Genomic DNA, 26,960 nt, shown 5'->3' on the forward strand with positions numbered 1-26,960 from the left:
AAACCATAAATTTCATACAAAATAAAAGGGATCATCCATTTTTAGATAGGAATTCTAGTTTGTTTTTCCGTTATATCCTATTTGATCATTGATATTCGAACATTGTTCTCTTTCCTTTGTTCTAGTTCATGATCTAAACGAGTCGCACATACACCCTAGTACATGTTCCTCGGCGCTGAGGGCATCCCCGAAGCGCGTGGGATTTTGTGACATTTCTAATTGGCTGTCTTGTATTTCTAATAAGTTGTTTAATCGTTGGCATGTTGAATCATATACATAATGGGCTGGTTTAGATCGATCCTAACCGGATGATTATCAATTACTTTTATTCAATAGAATAATAAAAAAGATTCCATAGAATAATAATATTCAACTCAGCAGGGTTCATTTCAGAATTGACGCGAAATCCAGGTTATTGTCATTCAACCGCCACAAGATCAACAATTCCATAAGCTTGGGCCTCTGTTGCTGACATAAAAACATCTCTTTCCATGTCTTCGGATACAACCCATAAGGGTTTGCCCGTTCTTTGTACATAAACCCTTGTCAGGGTTTCACGTAGTTTCAGCAGTTCTCCCACTTCCAGGATGAATTCTCCCGTTGCTACTTCAAAAAAAGAACCAGCAGGTTGGTGGATCATTACCCTGATGATATAAGATAATAAAAGGTTTCTCTCTTTTTCATGATGAGGGGAAGATAAAAGAAAGATAAAAGAATAACAAGAAAAAAAGATAGAATCGAACAACCGTACGGGCATTATACATTGCATACGGCTCTACAATAAAATTGACCCTTACCTTCCATCAAAGAAATAAAAAATAGGATCGATCAGACCCCGATCGGTAAATGATCAACTTACCACCCTTCCTTTCGGAGGAATTCAAAAATACTATGATGGCTCCGTTGCTATATATATTTATTATATTTTTTTGTCTGTGATTTGTCTGTCATTCAGCAATCCCAAAGTTGCTTTTTATTTGATCAAATAATAAATAAACTAAGGAAAAAAGAATTTTTTTTCGCTCCATAACATAAATAGAAATATTGTTAAGAGACCTCTGGTGTGAAAAAAGTTTGTGACGCTGAACTGGACTTCCAAAATAAGAAAATAGGAAATACGTTTTTATCATATTACTCTCTCGATACATAAGCTAATGTTGTGAAAACAAAAAATTTTTTTTATATCGAATTCAAAGTGCCATGCTATTATTACTTAATATTCATATTCATATTTCATATGGCGAAGGCATAGTCTTCTTTTTTCTCTCAAATAAATAAAAGCCTCATTGGCGCCAAGCGTGAGAGAATGCTAGACGTTTGATAATTTCTCCTCCGACCAGGATAAAAGATCCCATTGAAGCGGCGGATCCCATGCATATTGTATGTACATCTGGTTGCACAAACTGCATAGTATCATAAAGAGCCACTCCCGGTATTACCCATCCGCCAGGAGAGTTTATAAATAAATACAGCTCTTGGGTATCATCCTCGATACTGAGATATATCATAAGACCAATAAGTTGATTTGAGATCTCGCTATCAACCTCTTGACCTAAAAAAAGTAATCTTTCTCGATAAAGTCGGTTGATTAGGGTCAAATTGTATCCCTTAAGAACCGTACAGGCGCCTTTTAACGCATACGGTTCAAAAAAAATCAATGTGTATATTCCAATACTTTTTCTTTTTTCATAGGAAGTTCCTTCTAACTTATAATAAAAGGATTTTTTTTCACTAAATATGAGTTTGTCTTCCTTTCCTTATAACGAATGTAAAAAAAAAAGAATTCATTAAACTTATCCACTTAACTTCTCATTGATGGATTGTTTCATCGAGATCCATTCCAAATCACGATGTCATTTTCTTGTTCTTAAATGGGCCTCTTTAATCTTTTTAGGTTTATGCTCTACTCCGGGTAAAGATCCGCCCGATTTTGATTTGCACATATAGTACAAATGTTCCCATTACCACTTCTTTTTGTTATCCCCCCCTTTTTTTCAATTCATGCATTCCGTAAAAAAGGTTGACGGATTCATGCATATTACTCAATTGATTAACATAATAGTTTGAAAAAAAATTTTCTTTAAAAAAAGGAATACTTTATGATATAAAATAAAATAGAAATAGATATATTACCACTTGGTTTTTTTAACGGAGCCTGGATACTTCAATGTAGTAGTCCAACTAAGACAACCATAAATTCTTCTAATTGATAATAGTAATCCGAATCCCCCCCAAAACGGATCTAATTGCACTTCACGCTCCAAAATTTTGATGATGAAATGAATCTTTCGTGGGCGAAACAGAGGATATCTCGATTGAGGAGAAAACGGGGAAATCCCATATGACCAAATATATCTGACAAGTCGCACTATATGTCAAGCCAAGATGCATCTTCCTCTCCAGGACTTCGAAAAGGTACTTTTGGGACACCAATAGGCATTAAATGAAATAAAAAAGAACTAAGTACTATATTTTACTTTGATGTGGAAACGTAACAAAGCCTTTCTTTTTCTTTATAATATTGTACTTTATCCTAATCAGATTTTATTCAATTCATAAGATTTTATTCATCATTTATGAAAATTTGATAAAGAAAGCAAGAAAAAAAGGGAAAATTATTACGAATAGTGTCCTCTAATGATGAACAAGTATGGGCACATTCGCTCATAGAAAATGGCATTCACTTCCCCATTGCGTATTGGTACTTATCGAGTATAGAATAAATCTGCTTCTCTTTGTTCCTACGAACAAAATTGTTCCATTATTACCAACAGAATAGAACAAATATGAACCCTTGCATTGAAATAATTTACTAAAACTAAATAGGGGGGTCCATAACATAGTCATAGTATAGTCTTTTACAATGCAATAAAGTTACATAGTGTCTTTTTTCTTTCATAAAGGGGTATTTCCATGGGTTTGCCTTGGTATCGTGTTCATACCCTTGTATTGAATGATCCCGGACGGTTGCTTTCTGTTCATATAATGCATACAGCTTTGGTTGCTGGTTGGGCCGGTTCGATGGCCCTGTATGAAATAGCAGTTTTTGATCCTTCTGACCCTGTTCTTGATCCAATGTGGAGACAGGGTATGTTCGTTATACCCTTCATGACTCGTTTAGGAATAACCAATTCCTGGGGCGGTTGGAGTATCACGGGAGGGGGGGGGACTATAACTAATCCGGGTATTTGGAGTTACGAAGGTGTGGCTGGAGCGCATATTTTGTTTTCTGGGTTGTGCTTTTTGGCAGCTATCTGGCATTGGGTATATTGGGATCTCGAAATATTTTGTGATGAACGTACAGGAAAACCCTCTTTGGATTTGCCCAAGATCTTTGGAATACATTTATTTCTTGCAGGTGTGGCTTGCTTTGGTTTTGGTGCATTTCATGTAACAGGCTTGTATGGTCCTGGCATATGGGTGTCCGATCCTTATGGGCTAACAGGAAAAGTACAATCTGTAAATCCATCGTGGGGTGTGGAGGGTTTTGATCCTTTTGTTCCGGGAGGAATAGCCTCTCATCATATTGCGGCAGGGACTTTAGGCATATTAGCAGGTCTATTCCATCTTAGCGTCCGCCCGCCCCAACGTCTATACAAAGGATTGCGTATGGGCAATATTGAAACTGTCCTTTCCAGTAGTATCGTTGCTGTCTTTTTTGCAGCTTTTGTTGTTGCCGGAACTATGTGGTATGGTTCAGTGACTATTCCTATCGAATTATTTGGGCCTACTCGTTATCAATGGGATCAGGGATACTTCCAACAAGAAATATATAGAAGAGTCAGTGCTGGATTAGCCGAAAATCAAAGTTTATCAGAAGCTTGGGCTAAAATTCCTGAAAAATTAGCCTTTTATGATTACATCGGAAATAATCCGGCAAAAGGGGGATTATTTAGGGCGGGTTCAATGGATAACGGGGATGGAATAGCGGTTGGATGGTTAGGACATCCTATCTTTAGAGATAAAGAAGGCCGTGAACTTTTTGTACGTCGTATGCCTACCTTTTTTGAAACATTTCCGGTCGTTTTGGTAGACGGAGACGGGATTGTTAGGGCAGATGTTCCGTTTCGAAGGGCAGAATCTAAGTATAGTGTCGAACAAGTTGGTGTAACTGTTGAGTTCTACGGTGGTGAACTCAATGGAGTCAGTTATAGTGATCCTGTTACTGTCAAAAAATATGCTAGACGCGCTCAATTGGGGGAAATTTTTGAATTAGATCGTGCTACTTTGAAATCTGATGGTGTTTTTCGTAGCAGTCCAAGGGGTTGGTTTACTTTTGACCTTCAAAATTTGATTGCGACTATGCATATGTATGTTTTCAGCTCTACTAAGTTTTATATTTTTATGTTGAACATTAAATGTTTGTCATGTAACTGTTAGGTAATGATTAATTAGGTTCTTGGACATATTTGTTACCATGTTTTGGCGATGTGGTGATGCTTCAATAACTGTATGTTTTTTTAAATATAACGTACATTTATTGTTTTTTTAATCAATTTGGAAATTTATAGGCTATGATGGCTGTAAAAGAATATGGTCGGGCTTCTGGCTCCGTGACTATAGGAAAAGCGGTTGTTCATTCTGCTGCTGTGGATTTAAGAGGCAAAGTAGTAAGTCAACTTTGACAATTTGAAAAGTCAAATAACTTATTATGAATCACTGTTATTGCTTATTGTAGGGTGCTTAGACAAAATGCAACAAAGTTCTTGATAGAAGATGTGTACAGAAACCCGGGCCCACTTCAGTTTGATGGGCCCGGTTCTAATTCCAGAACCGTTAGTTTGCATATTCAGGATTTGGATTATAAACTCTATGCATAAACAATCAAAATGGTGCATTTAAAATGCAGGCTACATGGAGTCAATATGGCGGGACTGGAAAATATATTAAGGTAACATTCTTTACTACAAACTTAAAACACTGTTTTTTGATTATCAACATGTGTCAGCTATGACATTTGTAGAAACAAAATATTCCCCTCGTTCTTTATTATCGAGCATACGATTGTTAAATTCTCTTGTCTAAGTCTTTAGATTCTTATCTCATATTTATCAATGGAGTTCATTGCTTTCAGGTATGCATTTCTTATTCTGGAAAATGAACATATTACAAAATTATGAAAGTGAAGGATACCGGGATTGAAGAAAATTAGTGAAGATTGGTCGACTTTTGTGACACCATTTGTTTTTTGTTAAAATTATGTATTGATATTAGTTAATTTTGAATGTTGTATGAAATATTAGTATTTTATTAAATATTGTATGAAATGCATTATTTTTCTGTATATGAATATTTTTTTGTGTTATGAGAATTCTCATTTGATAGGGAAATCAATAATTCTATATAAAATATATTTTTAACCCTAAATTCATGACACGCAAATCCCTGTCATAAGCATGTAAAAGATGACACACAAATACATGTCATAAGGGTGTCATAAAAAGATGACGCACAAATACGTGTCATAAACTTTTCTTGACAGGGCCTTCCTTGACACGGATATATGTGTCATCTACCCCTTTAATGACATGCAATGTGTGTCATTAAAGGTCATTTTTCTAGTAGTGGCCGGGGTTAGAGGAACAATTGGTTATGCTCCACCTGGTAATAAATTATATATTTATAAACATTCATATTTAATTGCTTATAATGTTAACTTTATTAAATGCTTATGAATTATAGAGTATGGTCTCGGGAATGAGATGACAAGTAGTGGGGATGTCTACAGTTTTGGAATATTATTATTGGAGGTGATGACATGGAAAATGCCGACCGACGACATCTTTAGTGAAGGCCATAGTCTTCATAAATTTGCTTCTATGGCCTTGCCAGACCATATAGCAGATGTTGTTGATGTTAACATTCTAAATGTTTATCAAGAGGATGGAATTTTTATGCAAAACATGGAAGTAAATGTGGAGAAAATTGAGGAATGTTTGACTTCAATGATCAAGATTGGAGTATCATGCAGTGTGGATTCCCCATCACAACGGATGGATATGAAAAATGTTGTACATGAATTGTAACATATTCTCAGTACACTTCAACATATTTGAAAGTTGTAATACTCTTTACTTTTTATGTTTTTACTAGCCCCATTTGATAACTTTCACATGATTATAAATAGAGGTAGCATATATTCACATTTCAGGTCTACACCCAGCGTGCATTACCGAGCTAAAAAGAAACGACATCTAGGAGATGCCGAGATGGTGTACGTCACCATTACATCTTTGTTACTTTTTGGGCCAATTGTTATTTTGCTTAATTTTGTGTTGATATAAGTATATGAAAGTGTTTAAATTTGATATCTAATCGGACCAGATTACCAACATTTGTGGCCTATTCAATATATGAATATATATCTCTGCCATGACTTACGTTTGATTTCCAGCTTTAATTAGTTGAATAAATAGCATTCTTGTAAGGGTTGCAATCTGAAACATTTTTAATATGGTAAAATTTTGTGATCTTGTAAGTTTATGTGTATTTTGATTTGGATGCCGGCATGTTGGATAATTACCGAGCCTGCAGGCCTAAGGAACTAAATAGATCGTTTTAGTTTAACGGGCTTTAGGGTTTATTAGTTAACTTGTTTGTTGAGTCGGGTTTACATTTTTATTTACATAAATCAACTTGATCACTCTTTAATCATTATTTGACGGGATTTTTAACCAACCAAATTCTACCACGCGTCATATAAACATTAGGTTGCTAGTTTCTTTAAATTATTGGAGCAAAGGGACTATTTAGGAGTCCAACGAGATTATTTTGACTTCACGAGATCTATTTTGGGTACAACAAGATTTTTTTTTTCTTTTTTTTTGTTAGACCAGATTATTTTGGCTTCTGATGACACGTATCCCATCGAGTATTGATTAAAAAGTGAGGAGTTCAACGAGTTTTAGGGTGGACATGTCAAATTCACATTTTGTCGATGTTAACCAGTCAAATAGACATTTTGCCTACCTATGTAACCTAGTCAACGTCAGGTTCTCCGAGTCAACTCAGCTTCTAACTCGGTCATCTTCTCCATGTTCTCCTCCAAGTAATTAACATTTCTCCTCTTTTCAGTTTTCACGAGAGAAATTAGGATTATTTGACTAGGTTCATTTTCATTTTTAAACATAATAAACCAATGGCTTTCATCACCCCATCACCCCATAAATTTTGGAGGTCCATCAATAACAAGTCAAGGTAAAATCATCACTTTCTTTATTGAGACATTAATGATCTTAATTCCATTTGATCAAAACCACATCACCAAATTTAATATCCTGGCCACAATAGCTAATGTAGATCAACATTTAATCAAATTCTACATATTTTTGTAATGGGAAACAAAAACTCTGGCCCTCCAAAAGTCGGTTTCTTCCAATCAATCACAGGAGGAGGTGCCCGGAAAACCCGCCCACGTCAGAGCACGAAAAAGAGCCGAAAAAGCAAGTCCAAAGGCTCCGAAGTACCACCCGAAGCCGGCAATCCAAATGTTCTCACAATTTTACAAACAAAAACTGGGAACATAAAGGAGTTTTATACTTTGGGACGAGAATTGGGTCACGGCCAGTTTGGGACGACGGTTCTATGTGTCGAAAAGAGTACTGGAGACGAGTACGCGTGTAAAATGATCCCGAAAAGAAGGTTGGTGTTGCAAGAGGAGATAGAAGATGTACGTAGTGAAATTCAAATAATGCACCATATGGCGGGACACCCGAATGTGATATCGATCGTGGGTGCTTACGAAGATGCGGTTTCGGTTTATGTGGTTATGGAGCTTTGTGCTGGCGGCGAGTTGTTTGATCGGATTATTGAACGAGGGCATTATACTGAGAAGAAAGCTGCGGATCTTTCGCGGGTTATTGTTGGGGTGGTGGAAGCTTGTCATAGTTTAGGAGTTATGCATAGAGACTTGAAGCCCGAAAATTTTCTTTTTGTTAATGAGGAAGAGGATTCGCCGCTTAAATCAATCGATTTTGGATTGTCTGCATTTTTTAAACCAGGTTTGTCTTTATCTCACTCTTCCGGTATCCTACTAGTTTTGGTTTATGTTTTTTAATTCAATTTTAGTTTAGCTATCGACCAAGAATCGTACAGAAAAATTGATTTTAAGTAGCCCAATTTTTTTTTATGTAAATGTGTATTAATTAATTGATTATTAAGTAAAAAAATTAGGCCTAAAGTTTTAGGATCAATTTCATTATCTAAGGTTATTTTATTCATCCCATAGTTTTCAAGCCCAAATGGTAATATCGGAACCAAAAGGAAGATACTATAAAAATGGAAAACAAAAAACCAAACGAACGTTTTTAAAAAACTCAAAAACTGAATTTTCGTATTCCATAACCCAAAACAGACCCATGCACACTCCTAGTACGGTAGTTTTTTCTAAGAGTGAGACTTAGTACGTTTGTTTGTTTATATTACAGGTGAAATCTTCTATGATACGCTTGGGAGCGCGTATTACATGGCACCCGAGGTGCTACGAAAACATTATGATAACCTATGTGACATTTGGAGTGCTGGTGTGATCATATACATCTTACTAAGTGGCGTTCCACCTTTCTGGGATGGTGAGATTTTAAATATCCTATGAAACTTCTATAAATGGGATATGATTATATTGTTATATACTAAAATTGCATGTTTGTGATCTGAATCAGAAACTGAAGAAGGGGTATATGAACAGGTGTTGGAAGGTGAACTTGACCTTGAATCCGAGCCATGGCCACGTATATCTGAAAGCGCGAAAGATCTTATCAGAGGAATGCTTGTAAGAGATGTCTCACAGAGAATGACAGCACAAGAAGTTCTAAGTGAGTTTAGTGGTTTATTTTCATAACTATTTGATCACAAACTCTTATTTATATCATGTTACATGTCCTAGACCACCGTTGGATTGTGGCTGATGGCGTGGCACCAGATAACCCTATTGATTCTGCTGTATTGTCGCGCTTGAAGCAATTCTCCGCCATGAACAAGATCAAGAAGATAGCCATAAATGTAAGTTGTGTACGAATAACACATCATATTCAATTTTTCTTAGGGGTAACTCTCAACAAAAATGTAAGTTGTTACAATTCTATGTAATGTTTCTACAAATGTTCTTATTTAGTGATTCTTTTAACAATTATGAAACTTGGTTATTATTTAGTGATTTTCCCTCAAGTCAATTGGAAACAAATATCATTTATTAGCAACTAATAAGCAATTATGTTTCATCTGTCTCCTTTATATTTTTTTAAAAAATAGTACTTATTAAAAAATTCATAATTGGAACATCAAACGAAAGTTAAGTGACTTTTGATAAACAAAAAGCTGAGTGACGTAAGTAGAACACCCAGGAAACTTGGTTACTATATTGTGAGGTTCCGTTTCTTTCTTTTTTTTTTTCTTTTCATATTCATAAGTTTTAAGTTACAACTCTTTAATCTGGCTTCAGGTTATTGCTATGAGTCTATCCGAGGAGGAAATTGCGGGCTTGAAAGAAATGTTCAAGATGATGGACACTGATGGAAGTAATCAAATCACATTAGAGGAGTTAAAAATTGGTTTGGAGAAAGTTGGTGCCAATATCAAAGATGCAGAAATGACAAGATTAATGGAAGCGGTTTGCGATTTATTCTTTAAACAAACACGCTTAATTATTATCTTATTATTATTATACAACTATCCATTATAATTCATATATGCCAACATTTCAGGCGGATATTGACAATGATGGTACCATAGATTACGGTGAGTTCATAGCAGCAATGCTTCATTTAAACAAAGTCCAGAAAGAGGATCATTTGCTAGCCGCTTTCTCATATTTTGATAAAGATGGTAGTGGATACATCACTACGGAAGAACTTCATCAAGCGTGTGAGAAATTCGGCTTGGATGATATAGCAATGAATGAAGTTATGGATGAAATCGATAAGGATAATGTAAATATTTTACTTGGTCTGACATATGTTATGATCTATTCAATTTCTAGTTTGATTAACCCGTTTTTGTTGTTTCAGGATGGGAGGATTGATTACAGTGAGTTTGTGGATATGATGGAAGAGAGTGAGTTCGGAAAGAACATCAAACCCGGAGGCTAAGTTATGGGAGTCTTTAATGTTGTCAAGATATGTATTTTTTTTTTATTTAATGTTAGGCTGATTTTCAATAACTTTGGTTCTTCAAGAAGAAGAACCTGGCTTGTGTTTTGACACTTGTTCTGTTGTAACTATTGAAATGATTTTGAGAGAAGAATATGAATGAAATTATTAGATAATATTAGAATATATATCTTTTATAAACTTTGTTTTTGTTAAATTCCTTAAGTTCCAGGAGTTTTTATTGTAACGGAGGCCGTAGCCCAAGTTATGCTCATTTTCGTGCAGCCCATCTGGAAGTGTGATCTTGGGTCTCCAGAAACGTCATGGCCCGGTCTTCTATACTTGGGCCCACATCAAAATTATACCTCTCTTCACCTATCAATAACTATTAGGTCATGTCGATGGAGCTTCTTCTCAGTCGCAACCCTCCATAGCCATTGATGATAAAACGATGTTGAATATAGTCTTCTCTTCATGAAATGGTCAAAAGCGGTGTCTTCAGGAAAATTATAGCCAACACGATTGCAGACAATTCTGGACAGATTTGGGTTGTTCAAGACTCCAAGAACGGGATAGGGATATAGGTTAAATCTAAACGAAAAGGGTGTGGAGAGACCGAGTATACTCCATCAAAATATCAAACCAAGAGGAATCCAGAAAGATCAACAAGACTTTGTATAGATAATTTTATATGCGAAATTTCTAAATTAAAATGGTGTTGTTGTTAGGCATCATATGTATATAATTGGGAACCCGCATTTGCACTCACCACCTCTCAAATTCGTATTTCACCTTGTATAATGGCCTGTATTTTTCTTTTGTACTCGATAAATGTTTACATGGTTACGAATCTTTCATTTCCACACCTGATCGCTTCCGAATCACATCTTTGGGATGAAAGTTTTATTATCTAAGGCCGCATGCGAGTCAAATATATCACTCCGGCCATGACCATGGCCAGCCTTGAGGGTGTGCGAGCGGCACCCTCGGCCGAGGCACAATTTTTTTGAGGGTAAAAAATTTTAATATATATCTAAAAAGGTAATTTTTATGTATTATAATTGGATTTCAATCCTTCTTAAAATCATCGGGCCCAAAAAAAATTTTATTCATAATCCATTGAATAAAATTTACGCTATTAGCTTATATATTTCGTTACTTATTAGAATCTACGGGCCTTTTTATTTCGGCTCGGCCGATGTATATAGTTTCTCGGATACGGCCCTAGCCATGACACTTAGCGTATTTCTAAACGCTATTGGGCTGGCCCGGTAAATATCAGATAATTACTAATTTAGCAATCACATACTGCATATACATTTTTTTTGAACGACCAACTAAGTAACGCCAGGTACTCCGTACACGGCCCCCATTGGCTAAAGGTAGCCAGAGCCAGCCATTAGTCCGAACGGACGGAGCCCCTAGCAATCCACCTATTGAGGGATTCACCGGATAAAACCCGACCCCCACGCCCTCCAAATGGCATGACAGCGAGGAGCCGGTAAAACCGGGTGAGATCAGGACTCGAACCCTGGCAAGCCAGGTCATCCCTCATATCTCTCATATAAATTGATGATAGTGAGGTTTAAACCTCCTACATCTCACTAATAAAGTAAGTGCTCTACCATAAGCCACAACCATACATTTAATAATTTTAAGTTTTAACAACTTTAAAGGACTCCTGGATTATTTTAAATATTACAAAATATATTAATATATTTAATTTTAATGTAGGAAAATAAGTATGTGTCGGTTTTAAAGACGAATATCACCTCATATCATACACATCCTAAACTCGTAAAAGGATTTGTAGCCGATTTTTCACCGTACCCGAGTATCCGTTCAAAAGATGTTGCAAGAACATTTACAATTTTTTTATTGTTTCATCACAATATTGATTTATTTTCTTCATAAATATTTAAAACCTATATTATAAGAACTAAGAAGTGTACTCAACTACTCATTCTTAAATTTAGTAATTCTTTTACGAGAAAGTTGGCAAAACATGAAATGTATGAACGACACATGTGTGGTTAACCGGAACCTACTTAATTGGGAAGTGGTTCACTCCTCATGACTCTTGCCTCACATTATAATTATATTCGAACAACCAAAACAACAATCCGGCAATCGGCTATGGTTCTCCGAGTTGTGTATGTTGTCGCGTTCATCTCAGCCTCGTACGCTTTCTTCACGCTACTCCACCTTGCCCTCCAGCCTGTCTTCTATTTCACCGATACATGAGATACATGACCGATCATATCAACCCACTGCACTTTTCTTCTCCAGCGGTGGTGACTCGGATGCTTCTATATTTCCTTAACGTTTTGTTTTGATGTTGATTCTCTGTTGCGCATTGAACACGTATAATGTATTACTATTATTTGTGTGTTTGTTTGTTTGTCAATTTGAGTTTGATATTGCATATTAATTAGTATGAATACATGAGGTTTTCAAGTTCTCGTGTGGAGCCAATGGCAATGATTTTGAACATTATTGTACTTGCAATATCTAACCACAACTGCAGCTTCAATTTCGGTATCCAGGTTACAAAATGATGAACTTGATGGACCAATATTAACAAGTAGGTCATAGTTGGTTATATTTTCTAACCAATAAAAGTAATCTAATTGTATTGTGATTAAAATTGATAATATCTTGACTAGCCAGTTAGATTATTCTATATATATCAAACCGATTTATGTTTAGATATTGGATGTTGACGACATGTAGAAAATTTTTAAAAACGGTGAAAGGAATTTTATTAAGACACTAGCAATGAACTAGATAAAAAATACATGTAATAAAAAATTACATATTGGATCGATGGCTAGCTCGTGCGATCAATAAAAAAATCCGTTTTAAGCAAGCTTTGTAAGCTAAGTAATCGTGGTTCTCTGAGAACTAGGATAGGACGTGGATCAACCATTACGAGAATGGAGTTCTTCATAATGTAATAGAAGGGTCACAATCCAGTTTTTCAACAATGTGCATGGTTCTCCTTATAAAACAAGCTTTTTATATAAAAAGACCACCAAATCAAAAACATATAGTGTTCCAATATCTAAAACAAAAAATGATTTTATATAAAAGTTATTGGTTCTTAAACCTCTATGATTTAATATAAAAGTTATTGGTTCTTAAACCTCCACCCCTCATTTCACCACCACCCCTTATAAACCTATAACATGTTCTTTCAAACCTCTCATCACCTCCATTCTCCATTTAAATGCAATGCAAGTTCGTCAATTCCCAATCATGATTTTCCCTGATCTTTATTTCTTTAAACCCCAACAATTTCCATTTTTGTAGGTTTATACCCGAAGATTTGACGGGTTATTTGAGAGTCGAAAAAAATGGATATACGAACAGGATTCATGACGGTTTTCGTTGTATCCGGAAGTGTTGTGATTCTTGCTCATCAAATTCATAAACGTCTTCTATCCGATTTCATGAGAAAGATAGAATTTGAACTGGGTATTCGGTTTTATGACCAATTTCATTATCACTTTATGATCATATACATATGCTCGTTATTTTCAAAAGGGAGGGTTCCTAGACAAGGTCATTTGTTCTTGACTTGCATGCATGATTATGACACGCTTTTATGGTTTTAATTATGATTGTTGAATCCACGGTCATCTTAGAGATTTTAGATGTCCCATACAAGTACAAAAAAGCAAGGTCGTCTTAATTTTTTTGGAGGAGGCCTATTAAACCGCATAATAAATTAGGGCCTTTTTATAAGAAAAAAATTACTTTTGATCATGTGAATCCTATGTCTCTATGTGCATATATAATTAAAGACTACAAAGCCTATTGTTAAACAATCTTAAAAACATACTTACCTACGTATAATATTTTATTTTCTAGATTTTTAAGGCCCTAAATAGGTGTGGGCCTAAAACCATATTTTATTTCACTACTCCTTAAGCCACTTATGCCAAAATATAGGCCCCTATATATTTTTGTTTAAATATCAATGACAATTGTGATAACAATAAACAAAATTCTTACTGTGGGCTTAAGTTAATTCAAGCTCTGAATAAATAGTTGCCCATATATGTTATAAAACGATTGAGGTTAAGTTGGTTAAATAGTTATAAAAATAGGCTTAAGTTACTTTAAGTTAAATTGTTTTTTTTAATTAATATTTATTCCAACCCCCCCCCCCCACCCACCCACTATTTAAATGTATCAAAAGTCTTATATTGCATGCATTATAGGTCCATGCAAGAGCCAAACAAAGAAGAAAGTGAGATTTTTTGATGAAGAATTATTGGCCGGAAAAAAAGTAGACTCGGTGAAGTTGACGCCAAACTTGGTGGTTTCCACCATGGAGCATGGCGGCAACAATAAGAAATGCAGGAAGACGATGCCTCTCAACTGGCAGGTTATGTATAAAGGGATCATAAACTACAGGAATTCAATTTATATTCAGTAAAATGTTTTATCGTTAAAGAAGGTGGTGGTTTTTGTGGTGGAATATCAATGACAGGGAAAATTGTATATTTATTTTATTATATAGTGTTGTGTTTTCTATTTTAAATGAGTGTATGTATTAAACATTGTGTTTTGATGTTGTAAATACATTTAAATTTAAAAGAAAAGAAAAACCAATTATTGTTTTACTTTGGAACACAAGATCGTTAGATGCAAGTGCAACAAAACATAAGGGCTCTCAAAAGTTATAAAACCAAGTAAACATTATAGACATAACAATGGAAAAAGTTCAAGAGAATATGGTTAAAGAAATACATATTGAGAAATTCCTTACGCATTTACGAAGGGGTTGGTGATAATGTGATATTAGTATCATCAGGCTATTTTGAGGAATCGTAATTAACTTGAACATCAACATATAAATTATAATAACCACTTATACAAGTGTGGAGATGTGGAATACACGTCCGTTCAACATTTATGTGCGGTGATGCCCCTAGACCATGCAGAGTTCTGGGTTCCAAGGTGGCAATGCCCCTTGGCGGGGCCTAGGACAGCTCCCTCGCAGAAATTTAGGGGCTAGCGCCTCGTGGATCTAAAAAGCAACGCCGACTTAAAGATGCTTCATCGAAAATGCTTCGGATCGCAATGGCAAGGATGATCAATAAAAGTTGCATGGAATTATGGAAACTAGATACATTATCCATAGTTTAAACTAGTCTATATTTCCTTCTCTAATTTAATTTCAGGAATCAAGATGATATAATAGCTTTCTAACATATAATTGATGAACAAATCAATTCAGCTTTCTAATATGTACAATCTTATTTACAACAATGATATTCAAGTCCCGATCGATAAACAAAAACTAACTAAACGACTAACTCTCCTTTAATATTAATTAGAAAATATAACGCAAAAAACTTATTACAATATATCTTAAACCCCGACTCGGTTTTTCTCTTGTTTTTTCCTTACAATCCCTAACTCGGTTGCCCCTATTTATAATATTGACTCTAACTTAACTAACGAGAAAACTAAGGGGGTGTTTGGTAGAGGGAATTGAGGGGTGAGAAATGGAATTTGAAAGAATTCTCTTGTTTGTTTATGAAAGAAAGAGGTGAGAAATGGAAATAAACCATTTCCATTTCTCTGATTTTGTTTCTCTAAAAAAAGCGGAGAATTGGATTTCTAGGGTTTCATTTCTCAGCCTCACTCTCTCACGCCTCTCCCTGCTGTTCGATCTACAGCAGCAAACTCACGCCTCTCCCTGCTGTTCGATCGACTTACAGCCTCTAATCACCCACAAATCATCTCCAATCCAAGAACCGAGTTCGTATTCGCGATCCTTGCTTCGATTCCAACGATCCTAGGTATGAAACTTTCATTTTTTCGACTTTCTTATGCTCGACCAGACCTAAACCTCGATCCAAACTCAGCTGCTGATGTCGATTGTTATCGTGGGATGTTTGTATGTTGTTGGTAATCGATTTAGATATGTTAGATTTCAATGGTTTATGTTTAATTCGACTCTTGATGAAATCTTTGGTGCCCTAGATGTCTAAGTTGGGAATTGAACATTATATGGTATGAAATTGATGAGTTTGAATCATGAATTTTATGTAGAATGATATTTAGATGCTAGGTTGAATGTTGGAACCGATAAATTGAATGTTTACATGAGTTGCTTGAATGCTGTTGCTGATGTTTTGTTCAAACAATATTTTGATCATAACAGATGCAAATTGATCGTTTCTTGAGTCTAACATTAATTTCAAAGAGTCTAGTTTCAAACCCCACTGGTTTCGTAATTTTTAGAGAAGTTTTGATTACCCAAACGTGAAAAATAAAACCGAAGGTCAAATCTGTTTTTGACTGACAGATTTTAGGTCCACTTCTAAAGAGCATAACTCTCTTGTTTTTGAAGTTTTAGACTTCATTCCTCTTTCTAATGAACATTTTAAGTGTCTAGAATATTTCCCAATTGGCCTTGTATGCAAATCCTGAGTAGTCAATTTTTGAGAAATTTTGACATTTACAAACTCTGAACAGTAAGTTTTAGATACCTTTGATAATTAGCATTTTAGTTGAAAACCTTATGCATATTTTAAAAATTTGAGAAAAATATATAAACACCTAGAGATGTTGAAGTTTCTGTGAAAATATTTTCATAATTTATTTTAATTGTTTTGTTGATAAATAAATCTATATTTACAAACTCAAATCTGACCAAAAAACTCAGATTTCTACATATCAACAAATCATCACTTTTTACACCATTTTTATCTAGAAATTGACTTGTAACTCACATGGAAACCTTAGGGATCTTGTATAACATTGACTTGTAACTCACATGGAAACTTGGATGTTCAATTTCATCCAAAATAACATATATATTGATGTAAACATTGGCAATTAAACAACATTCAGCAAGTTAGTGAATAAAGTAGCCTGTAATCATTTTTCTTGCTTTCATGATCACTTTGTTGCTAATATTTGGATTATATTTTGGAGTTATTTGCTTTTCTTGAATTTTCTTATATTTTTATGTGTAGATGGCAAGATCACCTTCCAGACAAAGAATAGTTGCCATAGGTGCATTTTATGTCATTTATGTTACGATTCGTTGGTGGATGTTGTGTACTTATCATTTGCGTCGGTCGATTGAGTCAATGACTTTACGTACAAAATATTTAATGAGTTACCATAATAGGCGTGAAAACATGGTGAGGATGGTTAATGAAAGTGATGTTACGAGTGTTGTTAACATAAGAATGAATATACATGCATTTACAACACTTTGTGATATGCTAGAAACTAGAGGGGGACTAAAGAATAGTAAAAACATGCTAGTCGATGAGCAAGTTGCTATGTTTTTACATACCCTTGCTCATAATGCAAAGAATAGGATACTAGTCAACAGATTTCATCGGTCCGGGGAAACTGTAAGTCAGTATTTCAAGTTAGTCTTAAATGCTATATGTCGATTACACAAAGAACTCTACAAGTCACCCGTGCCAGTGCCAGATAATGAAACTGATGAAAGATGGAAATGGTTTAAGGTTAGTCAAACACATTTTTTATTAAAGATATTTTTTGCTAACATAAATTAGTAAGTAATGTTTTCTTTTAACTCAGGGTTGCTTAGGAGCATTAGATGGAACATACATTAAAGTTAAAGTCCCTGCTATTGATAGAAAACCTTATAGGACAAGAAAAGGGCAGATTTGTACTAACGAACTCGGAGTATGTACGAGAGACCTTTTATTTACGTATGTCTTAGCGGGATGGGAGGGTTCTGCAGCTGATAGTAGAGTTTTGCGTGATGCAATCAGTAGACCCAATGGTCTTAAAATAACTCCGGGTATGTGATAGACAATTTTCAAAGAATATACATAGATTTAAGTATGATAATTAACATAGAGTTTATGGTTAATTGTAGGAACATACTACCTTTGTGATGCCGGTTATACAAATGGTGAAGGATTTTTAACTCCATATCGAGGTCAACGTTATCATCTTAACGATTGGTCTCGTCCTCCTACGAATGCTAAGGAGTTATTTAATATGAGACATTCATCGGCCAGGAATGTTATAGAAAGATGTTTCGGAATGATTAAAGATAGATGGGCTATTTTGCGTGATAACTCATATCATCCCATAGAGTCCATGCCACGTATCATCATTGCTTGTTGTTTATTGCACAATTTCATACGAACAACAATGAGTGAAGACCCTCTTGATAACGAAATCCCAGTAAATCACACACAACCTGCAAATGACCATGACAATGTTATTTCTATGATCGAGCCCTCACAAGAATGGACCGATCGTAGAGACCTTCTTGCTAATGAAATGTTTAATAGTTGGATTGCGATGCGTGCGCAGCGTGCCAACAATGTTTCTTAATTATGTTTGACAATTATGTATTTTTTATTTGTAGAACCAAGGATGTTTCTTATTAATGTTTATTTATGCACTTTATTTGTTTCTTATTAATGTTTCTTGTTATATTTGTATTTGTAGTTACATGAATTATGATTTTTAATTGTATAATTATGCATTTGTACGTAGACATGGCAGATTCAAATATAGTGAGAGGAGTTACTCGGAGCAAACATACCTGGACAAATGATGAAGATGCAAAGCTAATTGATGCATTAATGGAGATACATGCATCCGGAAAGTATGCTGGTGCTGACAATGGATTCAAACCAGGTTATTTAAATGGTGTTCAACAATTGCTAGATGTAAGTCTTCCTAACTCTGGCCTCAAAGCAGAACCACATATAAAGTCTAGGATGAAGGGAAGACACACTTTAGCATTGTATATGATATGGTGCATACAAGTGGGTTTGGTTTGGATGAACAAAAATGTTGTATTATTGCCGATGATAGTGTTTGGAATGAATACGTGAAGGTATATTCTAAAAAATATATTTTTTAGATTTTAAAATTTTAGTCTAATTTATTTGTAATTGTCTTGTAGTCTCACAAAGGTGCTGTGAATTTTCGTGACAAGTCATTTCTTTTCTATGACAAATTGTGTACCATATTCGGTAAGGATAGAGCTACTGGTAGTAAAGCAGTTGACCTTGGAGAAGAAGATGTTGTTCAAGAGACGCAAAAAAGCTCACCTGTTGATATTGAAGACTTTGATTTTGTTGATGAAGCCGTTCCAAATGTTGATAGATCTGAAGGACAAACAGAAAGTGTAACAAGCAAGCGCAAAAGAGGTAGAAGCACGGATGCAGATGAGATATATCGAGAGTCTTGCAAAGATATCAAGGAAGTTTTGCTTCGATTTGGGGAGATGGTGGGTGAACAACTTAGCAAAGAAGGTATGGAGGCTCGTGAAATCTATGAAAAGGTTAGTAATGAGTTGAAAGCTTTACCAGGTATCACTACGAAAAAACGGTTCAAAGCAGCTCATTTGATTGGTAAAGATGTGGATCTAGGACGTTCTTTTCTTGCGTTGACAATAGAAGAGAAAATTGAGATGGTCGAGTTGTATACCGATGGTTCAATGGGATAGTTGTGTATGGTTGAAGTATGTTTTGTATGTGAATTGGTTTTAACTATGGTTGATGTTTTTTGCTTAAAAACTATGTTTTGTATGTGAATTGGTTTGATCAATGCATATTTTGGTTGGAATTTATGCATCTTTTTATATGTTTTTTATTTTTTAATAAATATTTGTTATGAAAAAAATATTTGTGCTAATGATAAAGTTGATATAATTCTCTGTTTATTTCCTATGTACCAAACAAGAGAAATGATTCTCAGCTATATTTCTCTACTGAAATCTCTGTACTACCAAACAGAACAGTCAATTCTCATTCTCCAGACCAATTCCCTTTCTCTGCAATTCCATTTCTCTACAATTCAATTCTCTGTACCAAACACCCCCTAATAACCTTAACTTGGGGGGTGTTTGTTGTTCATTAAAAGCACTTCCCTACCTCTTTTGTCTGCGTCGCGCAGACCACGCGCAGACGTTTTGCTCTGCAGTGCGTTTGTTTTTGGAAGACATTTCATTTAAAAACGTGTGCGCGTCCTCTTCTCCTAGAAGCATTGTACATACCACTTCCCACCTCTTCTCATCTTCTTCTTATTTTTTCATTAGACAACACAAAACAACTCATCCTCCCTCCTCCTCCTCTCAAACCCTAGCTCCCTCCTTCACCTCCACCGCCGGCCACCCTTCAACGCCGCCGCATCTGTCTCTCTCTCTCTCTCTCCACCACAGATCCGCCGCATCTTTGGAACAAGCGATTGTGTTCTTGTGTTGGTGAAACAAGAACATCTGGGCTTTGTATGTTTTCTGCAGTCAGATACCTTCTAATTGAATTGATTCTACTGAATCAGAAAGTTGAGAATATGGAAAGAAGGCCGATATCGATTAGGCAAAGTCAAAACCATTAAGGTTGTTTCTTGTTCAGAATTGTTGAAGATTGATTCTCATAAGAATTGCTAGAATAGATTTATGTTCTTTTATTTGGGGTCTGCACATCAAAAAAGAAAAAGACCTGGAAATCAGTATTAATTCAGACGTGTTCTTTTACAAAGCCCAGATGTTCTTGTGGTATTATGAATATTGTTTTAGTGTTGTTGACTATTATTTAAATTTGGATGTTGAAGACCTTTTTTATTTAAATATCAGTTTATTTTAGAAGTCTGCAGATGTTAAAAAACAAATAGTCTTCTTGTTACAGTCTGCAGATGTTTGATCCACCTCTTCTGCTACAGATGTCTGCAGATATGGTTCGCAGACTGCAGACATTTTACCTTTGAAAAAACAAACAGCACCTTGATGATTAAGCAACTCATTAATAACCTCTTTTAATTCTTGAATTGGACCATACACTCGGGGAAAACAAGAATTGAGCCAACAGATAATGAAAACAAAAAAGCAGGTAATGGAAGTTAGAAAAGAATAACCTTTTGATGCATGAACCAGACCAATAGCTTTTATATCTAATCAATGGTTCCATGCTTCTTCTTTTCTTCGTCATACTTCACACTTCAAAGAAAAAAAAAACATTATCGCATACGTGGAGACCGGTATTTGGGAAACTGACAAACTATAATGAATCTTGGACCACACCCTAAAATAATAATAAGAAAAAAAATGAGCCTAATCATTTGTTAAATCTAGAAAAATAAAAAGTTAACTTTAAATATTGTCTTAAAGCACATTTTCATTTGTTTATATTTTATAACACTTGGTCGGCTCTAAAGGCCATTACACTATTACTATTACTATATCACCTTTTTGTAATATCTTTTTTATTTTTTATGGTTTGGTGAAAACTGACAAAGATATATTTAGTATTTACTACTACAATCCGTATGCTGCAGGCTTTCGGTTGTCTACTTGCAAACCACTTGCAAACGTTTGACCAAATAGGACCACTGTTTCCGTAGCTTCCAAAACTACGTGTCCATCTTATCATAATTTGATGACTCATACATCCACGTCAACCTCAACTTAATTAATTTTTTTCTATGCTGTACTACCACGAGTTTTTGTTTCATGGAATAATAAGTTATACGTGTGCATATTCTTGCCAAATGAATATTTAGCAATTAGCAATATTATTAGAAAATCAGATGTCGACCTCTAAAATAGTTAGTGATCGGAGTTGCAGCCAACAGCTACAACCAATGATTTAGAACGTGATCGGATATCAAACCGGTCATTTTTGTTATTTAACTGATTACTGATCATTTCGGATATTAACTGAAAGAATTTACTCTATAGCGACGACACCTTGACGACAGCCGTTGTCAGCATAGACAGCCTTGTAGCGAGGACATATCGTTGCTATATAGGTTTTAAAACTAGTGAAACTCTATAGCATTGTTGCTATAGGTTATATTTTATTTTGATTGTCTTTTATTACCGATTAATTAATAATGAGAATGTTTTCACCTATGACGACAAACAATGTAGGTACAACATGTTTTTGCTATAGGCCTTTGTTACATCACTTACATCATTGCTATAAGTCTAAATCTGTGTAGTGTTAAGCTTGTAAATGTGCTCTAGCGTCGTAAAGGTGGTAGCTAGTTTAAATAATGACACATGGCAAATTATGCCGATGAGGTACGACGTGAGACGAGACACCTCACATCGTTATCGTTATCGTAAACGTGTTTAAATTATAATGTTATATTGAGATATATATTTAGACCATCAAACACGTAGTGAAGTTCTTTTGGACTAATACACTAGCTATAACGGATAAAATAGGCAAATAGCAGATAAGCCGAAGTTCAAATTAAAATCGAAAAGGTGATTTTGTTTATGACCAAAGGTCTTTGGTTCAAAGACACAATATTTTTTAAACGAAATAATTAATAAGGCAATAACTTTTATAGTATAATAATAATTATAAAGCTTGGCGTCATTGTTCTTGTTTTTAAATGCATTTTATATAATCAGCTTATGCTTCACAATAATTGAAGGGTCGTAGTCCAGGACTCCATGTCGGCTTATATTTAATAAATGGTTACCATTTGTTAAGAAAAGTCAATAACATATATTTCGTCATTATATCCGAATTCTTCACGTACCAATTTCTTTAACAAACATTGATCAGGTCAGTAATTGAAAAGCGATAAAATAAAACAACATAGATGTGTTGGCGCCAGATAATATTAACTATTTTCTTGACGCATTGAATTTGAAGTTTTACAAGTGTTTCGTTTTTTTTAAATAATTTTATATTTGTGGTATCGTATTGTGTCACTTCAATCGCTAAAAAAATAATTAAACATTTAGTTCATAAAATAATTTTATACATTTAATGTGTAGAAATTCTATGTGTTTGACCGTTTAAGATAAAAAAATTAATGGTTATCGGTATCATCAAACCCGAATAGTCATTTAACAGTAACACCCATTTAAGGGCTATTCGGGTTTGATGAGACCCCTAACTCGCGAAATTTATTGTTTGACGATCAAAGGGTTTTACAAATAAATTAAATGTTATAACCCGTTAAAGAGCTATCTGGCTTTGGTGAAACCCATGACTTGCGAAATTATTGTTTGTTGGTGAGGTGGTTTCACAAATTAATGAGACGTTACAACTCGTTTAACGAATATTCGAATTCGGTGAGACTCATTACCCGCATATTCTTTTAACTTAAACGGGTCAAATGCCTAGAATTTCACCATTCATAATTAAACAACTCGTTGAATACTAGTTGAAAGGTCCACAACCCCTAAGGTTAGTAAACCAGATGTATTAAAGCGAAAGGAATAAACACATGTTGATTCTCTAAACAAGTTTTCTCATGTTTAGAAACTTTGCCTAATCCCGCCTTCAACACCGTTTGGTCTGCAAGAAACTCATTGTCTCTGAGCCCAACAAGAGGGAGCACCCTTGTAAGGTCCATACAGGTGTGTTTCCCTCTTACTCACCCAAACACCAGGAAATCAGCCGACCGTAGAGTAGATCTCTCTTCTAATGAATCCGTAAAAAAGTTCAAGAAGCCTCCATTTTAGCAAAAAAAAAAAAAATGCTTGTGTAAGAACACCACATAGAACGTCCCTAACCAAATCATGTATTTAAACCCCAATAACTTCTTTCAATGAACCGCATGTTTGACGAAAGAATCAAAACATAAATAGCAGCAAAACTGGGTAACGCTCATCCACCAGAAATTTGTTTAAATTTCATGTTGGATATATTATCATATAGATTACTTTTTTCACATTAACCACATCAACGATCAGGGGTGGCTCGGGCATAAGGCAATGTGGGCGATCGGCCGGGCACTTAATTTTCAGGGGCAAAAAAAAATTATATCTATTTTTATGAAAAAGAAATCTGTATATTTAATGTTTTATTCTAATTATAAAATAACTATGTTGGTCTAGTGGTAAAGGGATCTATGTTCCAATCAAAAGGTTGCAAGTTTTACTCTCACTTGAGACATTTTTAAATTTATTTTTATACACAACCTAAATCATAACCAAGTAAATCTATTAAAAAATTTAATTGTTTTAACCAAACAAAAAACCCATTTACATAAGGCCTAATTTTTTATTTTATTTTATTTTATTTGCTTATAATATTTTGTTACTCGTTAGAGTCTACGGACCTTTTTATTTTGACTCGACCAAGACATATAAATTCTCGGAGACGGCCCTGTCAATGATCCTTACTTCTTAATAAAACTAATAAAACCTTTTCTTTCCAAAAATACCCGATATTTGAATTCCAACGTATTTGGCTATACATGTTAATAATTCAAGTTCAAAATAGAAATCATCATATACCACTAACTTTCCTTTCAAATAGTTATAAATTTATAATAATAATAATAATACTTCCACATTAATGACTTATTAAATATTTTTCATCCAAAAATATTTATTAAATAAATCCCATTCCGTTACGCCACACCAACCATTTCCTCTAAAATCCCTCATTTCACACACCAATCACACACACTGTGGGCCCCACCGTCTACTCATCTCTGACGTCACCCTTCGTCTCTATTTATATATCCACACACACGTCTTCATTTCACATAATATATACATATATATATATATATTTCACACTCATAAATCATAATAATATTAAGTAATAATAATAATATAAACTCACAGTGGATCCGTAAATTCAGGATATATCAGATATCAAACAAATTGTTAGGGTTAGGGTTTGATTAATGACGAAGCAACAGATCGTGTTCTACCGTTCTCCGACGGAACGGCGGCGGCAGTATTTGTTAGATTCAGAACAACGATTGAACGGTGGCCGGCGGTTCGCGGAGGTGGCCGGAGGAACGACGGCGGAGTGCGCGGCGGTGATCTGCTGTTTCCCGTGCACGGTGGTGAATATTATCGTTCTGGCGGTGTACAAGGTTCCGGCGGGGTTGTGCCGGAAGGCGTTGAGGAAGCGGCGGCGGCGGAGGATGTTGATCGGAGGTGACGTCAGCGTGGACGGGACGGAGTTTGCGATACATCCGGCGGAGTTGTTGGCGGTCAAAGCGTTGACTGTGGATGAGGAGTTTGTGGAGTTGGAGAATGAGATGTGGGAGACGTTTTACGGGACCGGGTTTTGGAGGAGTCTGTCTCAACGGGTTTGATTGATTGAATTGGGGCGTATTGTTGTTTGTGCTTGTACTGTACGAATTTGTGAAGATGGAGATGAAAGAATCCGTAAATGTGATTTTGAAATGTAAAATGTACATATTTACCCTCGTTACTGATTAGATATTCTTATGATTTGTACGAGTGAAGAGGGACAAAATCCGCAATTTGGGTTTGTTCCAGATTAAATCAAAAATGAGATTTTTTGAATTTTATGTTTATTGTTTGGTTCAATAGTGAATCGGGTAAGATCTTAGATGTGCACGGTTTACTTTGAGTCGGGTTTGAGCTTATTAATCTGTAGTTTAGGTTTTAAAGGGTGTTTGGGATTTCTTATTTTGGCTCCTTATAAGTTTTCATTAAGTTAATAAGTTATAAAGGTATAATTTATGGAACTTTTTCTTTCAAAATATAAGCAATCCCAAAAATCTTATTATTTTTCAAAAAGTTTATAAGTTATAAGTTTATGAAAATAAGCAATCCCAAACACCCTTTACACCCCCTTAATTTTGAAAATTGCTTGGGTTTTTTACTTTTTTTTTTTTTATCATTTGAATTTGAATATATTGGGGTGAAAACAAATTTGCTCATAATTTTAATTATTTTGTTAATTAAGAAATATATATTTAAGCTAAATATTTTTAAACTACATCTTTATTGAATTATGATAAATTACTCAAAAATAAATAAAATTTTATATTCGATTTGGTATGACTTACAAAACATAAAATCAAACCTCTGGTTTTTGATTAAGTCTTTTTCGGAATGCACACTATCTGTACTCGCTTTTTGAATCATGTGTATAAATTTTGAGCATTAGTTGGAATTCTTTGTTTGAAGTTCATTTTTGTGATAAGATGGTTCTAACAAGGGGTGAGTAAAAATAATTATATTGATCAAATACTTAAAGAGGCTTAGAGCACCCAAATAGAGGTGTTAAGACTATTTTAGTGTTTTTGATGATGATGTTATGTTCTAGCTCGCTTTAGCGGTTGGATTGGTTTTAGTTTGTTTTCAGAGTGGTATTTTTATTATGTAATGGGTTCGAGTGACTTTTTTTAAAAAAAAAACTAATATTTTTAAATAATAAATATTTTTGTGATGTAGCATGACACAATTTTTTGGGTTTTTGTTTGGAATACTAGCAAACAATAAACATATACATCCATTATAAAACCTCACATAGGATATGTGACAGGAGAGGATGTAAAAGATAATGCAAAAGTTACAAATCTCCGCACGTAAAGTAAATATTGATATGGCAAAGGGGTTTTTACATTTCGAAATTTAAATATGCGTTACTATAAAGTGAGGTTGAGTGAAATAATTGGTTTAATAATTAATTAAAATTAAAATAATCACAAAGCAAATGAACACCGCACGTGACAGATTTCACGAGCAAATGGAGAGCACCCCTTCAGTTTCACGGTGGTCAGTGATGTTGTACCACCAAAACTTGGGCCACGAGGCGTGTGGTGATTCTCATAACAAACACTCTAATAGCTTATTATTGTAACTTACAGCACATGCTATTTGAATTATATTCGTCTATTCGATGCATGTTCTAATATTAATATTTGAAAAATATTTTATTTAACACGTTTTTGTGCAAGAAAATATCAAAATTAAAAAAAAACATATATTTCTCTTTTGTAGTAGATAATTTTGATAGTAGCAAAAGATAGAAAAGAGATTATTGTGCCATAAATGTGGTCAAAACTACCACTTTACATTTCGATCTTCCTTCGTACTTCCTCGTGGACCCTTTTTACTTTATAGTACCATTCATTTAATTTTAATTATTAATATTATTAGACAAA

General features: G+C 34.7%; 3 protein-coding genes across 3 annotated transcripts; 2 read left to right on the forward strand and 1 right to left on the reverse strand.

The window, feature by feature from the left end:
- Positions 1 to 415: 415 nt before the first annotated feature.
- LOC143529086 (ATP-dependent Clp protease proteolytic subunit-like) lies at positions 416 to 2,542 on the reverse strand. Its single transcript, XM_077024958.1, has 3 exons — positions 2,370 to 2,542; positions 1,294 to 1,587; positions 416 to 644 (listed from the first exon to the last, which is right to left on the reverse strand). Exons 1-3 carry the CDS (start codon positions 2,438 to 2,440, stop codon positions 419 to 421), a joined length of 591 nt encoding a protein of 196 aa, XP_076881073.1. The 5' UTR covers positions 2,441 to 2,542; the 3' UTR covers positions 416 to 418.
- Positions 2,543 to 7,260: 4,718 nt separating this feature from the next.
- LOC143529076 (calcium-dependent protein kinase 20-like) lies at positions 7,261 to 10,085 on the forward strand. Its single transcript, XM_077024949.1, has 7 exons — positions 7,261 to 8,000; positions 8,427 to 8,570; positions 8,661 to 8,813; positions 8,885 to 9,000; positions 9,440 to 9,607; positions 9,702 to 9,926; positions 10,005 to 10,085. The coding sequence occupies exons 1-7, from the start codon at positions 7,334 to 7,336 to the stop codon at positions 10,083 to 10,085; spliced, it is 1,554 nt and encodes a 517-aa protein (XP_076881064.1). The 5' UTR covers positions 7,261 to 7,333.
- A 14,527-nt stretch (positions 10,086 to 24,612) lies between these two features.
- Positions 24,613 to 25,136, forward strand: LOC143529065 (uncharacterized). The gene has a single exon (XM_077024940.1). The coding sequence runs from the start codon at positions 24,717 to 24,719 to the stop codon at positions 25,134 to 25,136; it is 420 nt and encodes a 139-aa protein (XP_076881055.1). The 5' UTR covers positions 24,613 to 24,716.
- Positions 25,137 to 26,960: the final 1,824 nt, after the last annotated feature.

This window comes from Bidens hawaiensis, unplaced genomic scaffold (genome assembly GCF_021521415.1).
Source record: "Bidens hawaiensis isolate Kalapana, Puna unplaced genomic scaffold, B.hawaiensis_p1.1 tig00008460_1, whole genome shotgun sequence".
Taxonomy (NCBI): domain Eukaryota; kingdom Viridiplantae; phylum Streptophyta; class Magnoliopsida; order Asterales; family Asteraceae; genus Bidens; species Bidens hawaiensis.

Bases quoted from the DNA above. Each gene is read 5' to 3' on its own strand.
- LOC143529086 (XM_077024958.1), bottom strand. From the start codon at position 2,440: ATGCCTATTGGTGTCCCAAAAGTACCTTTTCGAAGTCCTGGAGAGGAA. The intron at 1,588-2,369 runs GTGCGACTTGTC...TTTGACCCTAAT, and splicing joins GCATCTTGGCTTGACATATA to CAACCGACTTTATCGAGAAA. The intron at 645-1,293 runs GCGCCAATGAGG...TTATATCATCAG, and splicing joins CTAGCATTCTCTCACGCTTG to GGTAATGATCCACCAACCTG.
- LOC143529076 (XM_077024949.1), top strand. From the start codon at position 7,334: ATGGGAAACAAAAACTCTGGCCCTCCAAAAGTCGGTTTCTTCCAATCA. The intron at 9,608-9,701 runs GTTTGCGATTTA...CCAACATTTCAG, and splicing joins TGACAAGATTAATGGAAGCG to GCGGATATTGACAATGATGG. The intron at 9,927-10,004 runs GTAAATATTTTA...TTGTTGTTTCAG, and splicing joins ATGAAATCGATAAGGATAAT to GATGGGAGGATTGATTACAG.
- LOC143529065 (XM_077024940.1), top strand. From the start codon at position 24,717: ATGACGAAGCAACAGATCGTGTTCTACCGTTCTCCGACGGAACGGCGG.